We start from the raw sequence: 13034 nt of genomic DNA on the forward strand, positions 1-13034 counted from the left end.
AAGACTTGTATTAATAATGAAACCAATTAAATCCTCAAATACCTTCAATGTCAACAATAAAAATTTCATTTCCAGGGAGCAGTAAGGTTAGCTATGTTGAACACCATATGCGATCGCATATTTTCAAAACTGGGGACTTCAACTACTTTGTCAAAGAAAAAAGCACCTCGCTGATTTAATCAACATGATAACCAAAGAACGTGTGCTCTTTCCTAGACGTCTCATGCATCTCTGATGATAACCAGTCTGCAGAAATGACAGAATGCCTCAGGCAGATGAATGGCATGCCACCCCTCGTGCAGGAATGCACCATTGCCTGCCGGGAAGACTGCACCTTCACCCCTTGGTCTAAGTTCACTCCCTGCTCCAAGAACTGTGAGGCAACCCAGATCAGGAGGCGGCAGCTCACAGGTAGGGGGTGCCTGCCCTTGAAGCTTCAGCCAAGCCACAGTTCTCTGAATACCTTATGCAGAGTATACGTTCTAACGGAAAGAAGTGTGATCAGGCAATGCCTGATAAATAATATGTACCTGGTTAATAATTGTGAACTGAATGAGAGATAGGACCATTTATGTCAATGAAGTTTTCGACATAACTTTATAATTTATTTGCCTATCCCATGGCAAAGTTGGCAGTGTGTTATCTTAGCAGACATTCTGCACGCTTAAAACAGTTACTGCTATTTTTTAAGAAAGTGAAATAAATGACATTATTGTCTTTTTGCCATTACCTGATAAGCAGTTCGACCCTTTCAGACTTTATTATTGTACGGTAAAAGTCAAATTACTCATGCAGGTTCTTTTGTGTCTTATTACTGTCTGTCAGTACTGTGTACCTCTGCAAAGGTTAATGGAAATTGAAGCAAATTCTAGTTTAGTTGAAACATTAGAGCATTCTTTTTGCTGGCAATAGAGAAATAACTGCTACAATAGCAAAACTGACTGTGCAGATAATGCCCCACAATTACTCCTAAGTATATATATGCACTTATGTATGTAAGAAATGGAACTCAGGGAATGGCAAACCAAAGGAGAAATACCAGAATGATCAGTGAGATAATGTTGTTAGTACCAGGATTGAGGGACTAAGCACAGATGTTTATTTGTTAAAGTTGAGTAGTTTAAGGTCTCTTGATTCAGACTCACTTGTTGCATGTAGCATTTCTCTAACACACCTAAGCTTTGGGAATGAGCTGCACTATCAGACCCCACCCAGTTTGTTTTGCATCCATGGATACACACACACACACACACACACACACACACACACACACACACACACACACACACAGTTCTTGCCTTTGGACACAATTGCTCAGTGCTACTATCTCTCACCAGAAAAAAAAATGTGCTCTTAAGAATATTTTTATCTATGCACCTCCCACCTGCCCTAAAGTTTTTCCCCAGCTAAACATCCCAGACCACCAATCTTAGGAGCAATCACGATGCCCCCTTCCACTCACTCCTACCCCTAAACCCCCAACCCACTCCTCCTGAGAACTCACATTGCTGCTTGGTTCTTCTCTCTCCAAAGCATGGTGAATTCTCTCCTCCCTTGCATTTGTTTGCTTTTCCTCCAGGGACCCAGAAGTCCCACCTATTTTTTCCACCCAGCAATTATCCCTTGGCTTTCTTTATTGACAGATCAAGAACCAATTGGGGAACAGGACCTTAGCATCAGAACTGCCCCTATACTCACACTATTCTAGTGCACTGTTTACCTGATCGTATCTATACTCTCTCAAATTGGTTCACTACAGCTTTTGCAGAATATTTGCATACACAGTGCATCTCAAAATCTACACGGCAAGTGGAGGTGAAATATATAATCACAGGAGACTTTGCAAATGGGGAATGCTGCACCCATTGCTTAGTACAAAATGACTGTCCATATGTGATTATATGTAACACTGCTTACATCATCCAGATGAAAACAATCGATAGAGAAAGCAATCCAAGAGGACAGAGTACACATGACAGACCAAATCTGAAGTTAGAGACCAATCTCTAGCTACTTTGCTGTCCTGCACACACCAGTGTCCTTGTCCTAGCAATGCTTCACATCTGAGGTAAGAAAAAACTTCCTTTGGTAAGAAAGACCATAGTTGGTAGCCAGGAACATCCCTTGCCTTGGAGGTTTGTTAATTATATTTAGCACCTGCTAAATAAGAGCAATTGTTTTGGGCTCATTTTACAGCCAGCACCATTTGTACTATAAGTTGTTAAAAATTGAATGACTTTGACTTCTCAGATGTATTTTCTATAAAACTGCAAAATGAAGGCTGTTATAAATTATTGTATGATTCAAAGTTAAAGATTACTTATACTAAGAGGCTGCTCATGTTTGCTGTATATTTTATTAGCTGCTACTATTTTAGGTAGCTAATTGATCTTTGCACTCCTTCTGTCTAGATGACAACATAATTGATCAGTCTCATAAAATACATTAGTCAAACAGAACAAACAGCCGTTTACAACAATATTGATAAACGAAAAGCCAATGCACAGTAATGCACTGAAGTTTCCCACCCCCGCCCGACTTTTTGAGGCTTATTATTATGATGTTTTTTATTTTTACTTTCTCCCATGATACTTGACAGAAATTTTAATGAATATTCTCTAATGTGAGTGGCAATAGAAAGCATGTGATTTATACCATGTGACACAGATGCACTGTAGGTCCTAACATATGCTACTGCAGTGTATATTTGTCATTGAGAATGTTAGCTTTCCTTATAGGAGGATTTTAAAGTTACCATCTAGGTGTAACATGTTTATTTCTAAATTGGGTGTTTGCAGATTCTAGACTGTGTGGTAATTAAACCAATGGTGGATACATTAAATTTATTATCATGGGAGTATACATGTTCAAAATAGCCATATCACTCACACTTTGAATTAAGGGGATATGTCCTTGCATTTGCACTGGAGATTGATCTTTTTAAGTCTACGTTAGTCTAAAGGTCAGTGCTGATTTTGATTAGAATGCAATCAAAGTGAAGCCCCAGCACTAATGTGTTTCTTATTGGGAGAATTGTTTCAGCATTAACTCACTTACTTCAATCCATCTTCAAACAGGGCGGCCAGGCAATTAAGAGGTAAATCCCATATGGAGGCAACATCTATTTGTACAGACTGTTTGTTCTGCTGGTACCTTCTGTTTGCTTTATAGATGAAGACTACATGTTTCTTGGTCTTTCTTCTTTTCATCTCCTTTCTTCATCTTCTTTTTTCTCCCATTGTGGAGAGACAATGGAACTAGAGACCTAGAAGTGTGAGCAAATAGAGTAATACCTAGTGAAAGGGGAAAAATAACTTGAGGACTCCTGAAACATTACCTTATACACTGTCATTAGTCCTATCTTGAAATAATTCAAGTCTAGCATTGTAATTTTCCCTTGGCATTGTTGGCACACACAGGGGGACTGTGTGGTACAGAGGGCAAGTTTGGTTTTATTGTAGTAAATTAAATAGCTAATTTGGGTGCAGGTTTTTATCTAGCCTGTCACTCAGAGATTTGAGCAAGAAATATTGGATAAAATTAATACTTTAGTAATTTAAGATCTCAACTAGGGTAAACATATAGGAGCTGAGAAATAAGAATCCAAGGTAGTCCAGTGAGGAGAGGAGACTTAGCTGCTAAGTAGAGGGAGAATGTTCACTAAACAAATAAAGCAGTAAATATTGAAATGTGGCCAGAGGGATGGTAGAAGCCAGAACAGAAGTAAGGGACAAAAGGATGTATTACGGTGGAAATGAAGGAGAATATCTCAAAAATAAGGTTGTAATCGGCACTCTGAGAGGTCACCCACAATCAACTTTGAAAGATAAGAAATTGCTTCCTAGTGCATTCATTTCTTTATCACTTTGGGAAAAGTGATGTCAAGACCCAGGGTAGACTTGGAATCCAAGACTAAGTGGGCAGAAAACAGGGAAGAAGATGCAGAGAAGGAGATGAAGCTCAGACGGGTTTCATGTGAGGAGTACATCTCTAGGCCAGGCTAATAGGAGGCAATGGGACTGTGTGGTGATGAACATCACAGTCAGAAAGCTCTCAAGCTGATTCTGAGTGTTCCTAGGGGCAGACAGGAGTGAGTTCAGTACCCGGAAAGGCCAATAGATGCCAAAGGTCACAGTAGAGCAATTTAGGGAGAAGGGATGGTTCACATCAGGCCAAACAATGTCAGGGAGTAGGAATGGTTCACACCAGGCAAGAGTGTGATTCCACAGGAATCCTCCCAAATTATTTGTAAGCATAAATAGCATGCTTATGAGTCAATCACACACCAGGCAGAATTTGTATAACTGTGCATATGGAAAGCCACGTGACAATGAAGAAACTGCCCACAAATCACCTTATGGCAACTATTTGCACAACAGCCATAGAAAGACCAGTAAAGATGACTACAGTTTTTATAACTATCCGTGACTCTAGCCAATGACTCAAAATCAGAGAAAAAAAATGGTGAATTATTACACGGAGGAAAGTTTTAGGAATATAGAGGAAACATGTTAACATTACTCCAAGTTGGCAAAACAGCTAAAAGTTACACCAAACTTAGTAGGAAAAGTCACACCAGGATGCTCAAGTTCAAAGAACTTCTCAAACAGAAGGTTTACTGCAATACATTGTTACTTTTTGCATTTATAGGTTGTCTGATTTCAGGAGGCAAGAGTAATTCCACTTTGTCTACACCATCTGAGATAACCTCTGCCTTCATTTTGAGTTTGTTATATGAAGAATATAATTTTTCCTTTTGGAGGAATTAATTTTAGTTATTTGCAGAAAAGGGAAAGTGCCTTCTGCTTATGCTTTTACTCGTTTCCCTTGAAAAAGACAAGGTTAGCTAAATTGCTGCTTTCAATTAAATAGAGGGACAGTGTTACTCCTCTATGTACTTCATCTTGTCCAAGCTAAGTTTGGCTGAGTTAGAATGAAGTGGAAGAAAAAAAAATATAAAATAAAGTATTAAGAGTTTTATAATTATTGAACTGGCATGGTAAACATAGTGTTCTGTGCCATATTTAAAACAAAATCGTTTTTATTTCCAAAGTCATTTTAATTTCACAGTTTCCCAGATCTTTGCTTATATTGTCCTGGAGTTTATTTCCATGACAAAAAAAAAGATTGAAGTTGTATTTAAGTTTAATGTTCAAGTGGTTGTATGCACACACATGTGAATGACGGTCAACAGAACGCAGATCCAAATACCAGCATGTGTCTTCTTGTAACAGGGAAAAGCAGGAAGAAAGAGCGGTGCCAGGATGCGTCCCTGTACCCTCTGGTGGAATTGGAACCATGCCCCTGTGATGCATTCATGTCTCATCCTTATGGAAACTGGTCAGCTTGCATTCTGCCAGAAGGCAAAAGGGATCCTCAGCAAGGAGGACTGTGGGTACAAGGAGACGACAAAGAATGTGGAGAAGGCGTACGCTTTCGAGCAATAGCATGCACTGATATAAATGGAAGACCTGTTGACCCCTCCTTCTGCAACAGCTCTGGTAAGGAGACAGATGAGAAATAGCAGATTCGACCTTTCACAGGGTTCAGGAGGTTTATCCAAGGACTGCACATCATTGTAGATTTATTCCTTATGAATTATTATCATTCTAATTTGTGAACAGCACACTGTCATCATGAAATCAAAACATATGAGATGCACACATACGTATCACCACTATTATTTGAGCTATACCAATTGCAGATGTTTGACCCTTTTCCTCACCAAGTCTTTCCTCGGTTGCCCTTGGCTTATGGGTCACCTGTTTCCTGTTCATCAGTTGTTCCTATTCACTGAGAAAGCTGAAGCCCCGAGAAATGAATGCAGATCTTATGGAGTTTTTAAAATTAGTGCTTTTACCATACACACAAGGGGAAAATCACCTCCTGAGTTTTGTATGAGGTCGCAGATAAAATATCAATGGGAAAAATGGACTTTCAATATTTTCACTGTGAATATAAATGGATACAAGTGAATAAAAGATAGAAATCAATGGGGTCTTCCGGGTGAGTTTTGTTAGATATTATTTGGAGAAAAGATTGGATTTTTGAACCTTAGGATTCTGAGCTAGGAGTGAATGGAAGGCTAAATTCAGCCACAGTGCAGGAGGTGGGCAAGGGTGAGGCTGAGGCTGGTGGTCAGGATGGAGTCCATGAATTTTTGTTTTAGTTTTATGTTATCTTTAGTTTTCCTCTTATGCTATCCTTTATTTACAAGACCAAACAAGGTATGGATTCAACTGAGGAGTTAAGAAGAAATTCATGCTTGGATAATCCTCTAAGCAGATGGATCAAATTTATACCCATTAATATCACGTTTCTAGGAAGCTTTTTCATTAACACCAGAAGTGACAAATTAATTTCATTCTAATAAAAGAATAAGGCAACAGACAGTTCTTCTAGAGACAGTGTGCTAGCTCATCTTTAGATAAGATACACCCATACCATTGCTTAGAATCAACCCAAATATCAGAGATTCTTTGAACTGGTACCAGTGTTACCACCCCCTGGCTCATTGGTTAGTCTGCAGAATTGTATGGCCTGATCTGTCTTTTAGAAATATTCAACACCAAAAATGGACCCTTCTTAAGAAGCCAAAGTTGGTGCTATTCAGCTTTCACGTGTGCAGTGGTTTTATATATTTATATATAAAAGCTTATATATTACAGTTTTGCTGTATACCTCCTCTCCCCCGCCCCCTTCAAAATACTAACTAGGCTGAATTCTTCTAGGCTTGAGAGATTTTGGCCCAAGCTTCTTCTACAACTTGTGATTGCTAGTGTGAGATTATAGAGGAACCCAGGAAGAATTTTTAAAGTAAGAAATTGACATTTAAAGATGCCAAAAAGGAATTTAAATTCTGACTAGCTCTGAGGATGCTAACTAGAGAGTACTTAGGTAGACTTTAAGAAGTCCCCACTGGTGTAGCATCAATGTGGGATGGGAAAGACAAGAACCCAGAGAATACACAGTACCTAAAAGGACCATCTTCCCCAGTAAGATCTCAAGGAGAAAGTATGCATTAGAAAATAAAAGTACAAAAAGTAATTTGAATGCAGGGTGAGGGAGGAGTTATGTGAAGTGAGGCTGACATCAAGGGAGTGTCTTGAAATCAAACCAGGAGCATGGATCTCATTTAACTGCAGCAGTAAGCTGGGGAGAGAGAAGGTAGTGGATGCAAATCATGCTTCATAAAGGACTGCTTCTAGCCACAGTTTGCAGAAAAACTAAAAGGGGGAAAAGGCATCCCTCTAATCTATAGTCGTTAGCCAAGGACAAGCATGCTGGGAGAGTAGGAGAGGATGTTAATGATAGTTACACAGAACTGCTTTTAAAGTACAGGCCGCAGAGTGAGCTGAAAAGATTCTTCCCCCACACAGACAGTGGTCTTCCAATGTTATGTTAGCTCTTCCATTATGGTGACAAGACACCTGAGAAAGCAACTTCAAAAAGTGGTCTCAGACACTTCCGTGCATGGTCAGCCATCCCCATTGCTTCTGGGACCTGTGGCAATGAAGCAATATAACCCTAGGATGTGGTAGAGGAAAACTGCTTATGTCACAGTTTCCAGGAAGCCGAGAAAGGAGACAGGGAAAAGCTACAGCTTTCGAAGACATGGCCTAAGCAGCCTTTTTCCAACTCACAGACCTAATATGACATCACCAGCAGATTAACCCACCAAGGGAGCTGGTGCCCTTGTGATCCAATCACTTCTACACAGCAGCTCTTGCTGGAGACCACGCCCTTTACACATGCACCTCTGTGCAGAACATTTCATAATCTCACTGTGACATTTTGCCACTGTACTAATGACTCGGGGTCTCTTGGCACTGTGATAAAATATGTGGATATGACTAAAGTAGTTTAGCAGAGGAAGAGTTTATTTTGGCACTTGGCTTGAGGGTAAGGTCCTTCATAGCAGGAAGTCATGGTGGCGGGAGATGCTTATGGATGTGGTGGCAGGAATATGTGTCTGCCTTCGCACATTTTAAGGAAATGCTAGTTCTCTGCTGGATTTCTCCTTCCCACCTGCTCGTTCCATACAGGTTCTCAGCCTAGGCAGTGGTGGCATATTCATTCAAGGTAACTCTTCTCCATACTCAATCCTTATGGAAACACTTCCATGGACATACCCAAGGTCACCTTGAGGTTTATTAACCCTGTCAAACTGACAGTCAAAATTAGCCTTCCTAGTATCCCCAAACTCACATTGCTCTCATCATACAAACTATATCTGCAGTCCATCTATCTCCAAGAGCCTTTGCAGTCCGAACACTTCCAGCACTGCACGTAAAGCTCCAAATACAGAATTTCTAGAGAGACTCTTGGTGAACTCTTAGGTGTGAGTCCTGAAAAATCAAAATGGAAATACATATTTCATACAGAATACAAAAATTAACACAATATACTTTCCTATCTTAAAAAAAAAGAGGCAAAGAAAAAAGAAGTATTAGACCACAGCAGCAAGACCAAAACCTTACCGGGCAGATACCGAAACCTTGTCTAGCATCCTTAGCTCACCATGGGACAATATAAAAGACATACCCAAGGTGAAGCCCTGCCCTGAACTAGTGCTGGTTGTCATTCTCCTGCCCTCTTTGAGGCTGTTCCTGGCCACAGATAGTCTTTCTTTCCACATCTTCATCACTACTTTAGTCTCTCTTTCATCTCCATACATTATTACCCTTTTAGTATCCTCCTGCCAGGACTTCACCCTTCTGGCACACCCTAGCCTCCTAAAGTGTAATGAATATGGAAGACTGCATTCCCAGGACCCTTTCTGAAGAAAAGAGTATTTGTTTTGATACTTCTCAAGGGAGAATTCCAAATGAATTCCATTGTCACTTCCTTTGGTCTAATTGTAAGGAAAAGGCACATGTTTATGCAGAGTGAGAAAGTAAACAACTTCCAAGTGGTTTTCAATTAATCAATAGGGGGTTTCTTTTTGGTTTTGTTTTTTGTTTTGTTTTGTTTTTTGTTGTTTTGTTTTGTTTTTGTTTCCCTCAGTGTGAACTCATAGACATCCTGTAAAGAGATGCAAAGTAACTCGTTATCTGCCATGCTTTAGAAAATAAATTAGGGGCTGGGGAGATTGCTCTGTGACTAAGAACCTTTGCTTTGCAAATGGGACCTCGTTTGAATCCCCAGCATCCAATACCCACATAAAGGAAAACATTGAGCATTGCTGCCTGTGCCTAAAAATCTCAGTATTTAGGGGTAGAGGGTGGACAGAAGGAAACGCATCAAATGCTTGACCAGTCAGCCTCTCACCCAATCAGCAGGCTTCAGGTTCAGCAAGCTTTTTTTTCCAGGCAAAGAGAGAGGCATCTATGCAGGCGCATGCATCTACATATGTATGTCTTTGTGTATCACCACACATTCCCTGTCCCCTCCCAAACACACACACACGATGATATAATAAATATAATATGATATAATATAATAATATGATGGATTGGCGACCAGCCAAAATGTGTACTGTCAAGTTCCGTTAGGCACTGCCTGGAGAGTCGATCTCAGCCAATGTGGTAAACTGCAAAATAAATGAAATAATGTTTTAAAGTGCCAAGAGTTAAAGGAAAGATGCAAAAGTATTACTCTTGCAAATAACAAGCCCGCAAGGAACCCTGCTTTCCCCAACCCTTTACAGTTAATAAATGAATCTAGTGAGCTTGCAGGATAAAATATCATATTTCAGAAATCAGCTGTAATTTTATAGACTAACAAGGAATAATCAGAAAATGTAACTAAGAAAAAAATGTATTAATAACATCAGAAGGGTGAATGTACTTAACAAGAAATTTTAACAAAAAAAAAATTCAGAATATGCACTCTGAATGTAATAAAGCACGTTGACCTAAATAGGTGGGAACACACCATGGTAATGAATAAGAAATCTTAAAATGGCTAAAACTCAAGGGTTTCTCGGTTAACCTACAGATTCAGTATAATTCCAACCAAAAGCTTGGTTTGATATTTTGAATAAATTTAAATATGGTCCTAAAACACTATGGGAATGTAGAAAACCAAGGATGTCTGGACAGACTTGAAAGAGAAGAGCATGGTTCCTGATTTCAAAATGTCTCACCAAGATACAATTATTAAGACCAGGAGGCACTCTCTTCAGGAGAGCATATGAGGATGTAGTAGGGCGGGGAATAAGGCAGATGCTTTCATTCATAAGCAATTGATGTTCAGCAAGGGCTCCAGGACAGTTCAATAAAGAAGGAATGATTTATTCCAAGAGTAATGCTGAAAAAGTGGACATACAAATGAATCAGGCTTGAAACTGTCCTCATCCCAAATCAAAACAGTACAAAGTGGATCTAGGGCTAAATGGCCACAACTTGAAAACTATGAAGAGATAACATGACACTATCTTCCAGACTGATGCCAGGCAACATATTCTAGGATGTCAAACCACAACTACTAACAAAAAGAGAAAACATAAATTTCATTTTACCCAAAGGAAATGTTTTTGTGTTATAACAGATACCATTATGAATGCATGAAACCAACATTCTTTTGATTTAAAAGTGAAATGACTCTATGAAAATATATTATATTTATATACATATGCACATATACATAGATACAGTATATATTATATATGCATATATTGTTTTTATGTATTATTCCGCACATATGTACTATGTATTTATACATATATATATATAGTATATGTATTATTCCAAAACCCCATAGAATGTAAATTCAACAGTCTTCAACATGATGATAGAATCAGTTGGATGTCACACACACTGAATACATGTGGCTCTTATAGCATGGAATACAAAATGACTTGACGTGTAAATGTGATAGGTCACATTAAAGGGTCAAACACATAAAGCATAGGGCTACCTCAATCAAGGTAGAGGAGGTCCTTGAAGGACTTCTGCATCTTGTGTAATAAAAATTCAACAGCAAGCCCCAGGTTGTGAGCCTGTAGCTAGCACTGAAATCCATGGTGAGAAATCAATGTATTTTGTCTAAGTTTTGGAATGAGGCAAGGTTACCTTTACCTGCTAGGTGTTGTTAGGACAATGAGGGAAGATAAAAGAAATTAAAGACACCTAAATAAGAAGAGAAGGGGTAATAAAATGGACTCAGTTAGTTATTCAGAGAATGTACTGTTATGAGGAACTAATGAAGAGTCCAACAAAAATCTTGTAGAACTAATACATGAACTGCTTAATTTGCAGGCTATAAAAAAAAAGCTATATGTATCTACAGTGAAACTAACTACCCAATAAAGAAATTAATAAAATGGAATAGCAAGATACAAGTGATTAGATCAGGGAAGTGGGAAAGAGATTAATCTAGATTTGAGGAGGGACATAAATACAGAAATAGGCAGGAGGAGTGTGAAGGAGAATTACAGAATACACGTGAAGGAATAGAACTTGGAAAATGAGGCCTCCATAGGAAAGGGACAAATACAGAAGGAGGAAGGTGGGTAAAGTATGGATGCCTGAAAAAGCCACTAGGAATCATATTTGTAACTTTTTTACTTAAAAATAAAAAAGTATGATGCCGGTAATTCAGCACATACACATACATATGTAGCTTTAATGACCTTTCTTGTGTAGTATGATAGTGCTTCTTCAAAAAGTCAAAGACCACCTAACAAAAACCTTTAACACCAGATGTGGGAAGCCCTCTTTTGAGTTGCTGATCACGGTTGTCCAAGAGATTCAGCCCTGGTTATCCTTTGGTGGAAGGCAAGTCCCTATTGCTGAAGACTCCATATACTTCAGAAACAGAGCTTTGCCTCTCCTCACTTGGAACTGTTCTGAGGGGGGCTTTCCATCATAACTAGGTTTTATGATACCAGGAGAACAGGTAAGCTTCCAAAGAATGGAGTCAAACAACAGTCCTACCCAGTTATGACATCTAAGAACCACATCAATCATCAACATGGCAAAATACCCTGAAGGGTGCAGTAGGGACACGTATGCCTTGGGAGTAACTGAAAACTTTCTCCTTTGACTTAAGATCATCTCAACAAGAAGGAAACCATACTTAGTACTAGAAACCTAAGTTCCCAGTGCTCATGAAGTCCTGATGATTGGAGGAGACCCTATAATCCCTAATTTCCTGAACCAGCATAATCCCTAAGGACAAACCTATAAACATTTGTCTTACACTCACAGATAAGTGTAGTCTTTACCTGTCATCAAGGAAACCTCTTTATAACAGAGAGAGACCACTGAAGAAAACCTTATCCAATTAAAATGCAGAGTTGTGCAGCCAAGTTCCAGTGGATGCATCCTTAAACATTGTGGGAACATTGTGGAAGAGAGAGCAGAAAAATTCTAAGACCAAGTTGATCAAAGTGTTTGCTGTGAGGATTGTGTCTTCTGCACAAGAAACTACAGCCATAAAGTATTACAATTATGACTCCTCAAATGTGAGCTGAACAAGGATGGCACTGCCAGTTGTGTCTTACTGGGTAGGGGCAAACCAATGGGACCATAACCCTCTGTGAAGAACTACAGGCAACTGAATAAGGCTGAGAGCCAGAGAGGTAGAGTTACATAGGGAAAAGCACGCCCATTGATTGTCCAGTACCAAATGATCATCCCTGAAGATACACATACAAATAACAGTTATATTTATAAATATATTATATTATAATATATATAATATATATACATATATACATGTCATAAAAGTGCAAAAGGGGGTCATAAATTATGAGAGTGGAGGGTGTATGGAGTGAGGTGAGGAGAGAACGGAGGGAGAAATGTTGTAAATATATTATAATCTCAAAACATAAAATTGACCCTATTTACAGGAATTTCCAAAAGAATAAAATGGCGATAAATTGAAACAAAGAAATAAAGGGAACTTTACTAAAATCTAAAAACCTTAGTGAGAGAAATCCAGGACTACATAGTGAATAGAAGGATAGCCTGCATTCTGGATCAAAGGAGTTAATACCATCAAAATATTCATTGTAGCCTAAGAAACTTTCTGATTCAATGCAGTTACTGTCAAAAATCCAGGAACATTTTTCAGAGAAGTAGGTAAAA

General features: G+C 38.9%; 1 protein-coding gene across 2 annotated transcripts in view; it reads left to right on the plus strand.

Moving 5' to 3' along the window:
- Nucleotides 1-13034, plus strand: part of Thsd7b (thrombospondin type 1 domain containing 7B) — an 898652-nt gene that overhangs the window by 645010 nt on the left and 240608 nt on the right. For both annotated transcript variants that reach the window (XM_039090425.1, NM_001191669.1), the window contains 2 exons: nt 217-411; nt 5235-5501. In XM_039090425.1, coding sequence (XP_038946353.1) covers nt 217-411; nt 5235-5501 — 462 coding nt within the window. The remainder of the gene's footprint in view (nt 1-216; nt 412-5234; nt 5502-13034) is intronic.

Source organism: Rattus norvegicus, chromosome 13, assembly GCF_036323735.1.
Source record: "Rattus norvegicus strain BN/NHsdMcwi chromosome 13, GRCr8, whole genome shotgun sequence".
In the NCBI taxonomy this organism is placed as follows: Eukaryota; Metazoa; Chordata; class Mammalia; order Rodentia; family Muridae; genus Rattus; species Rattus norvegicus.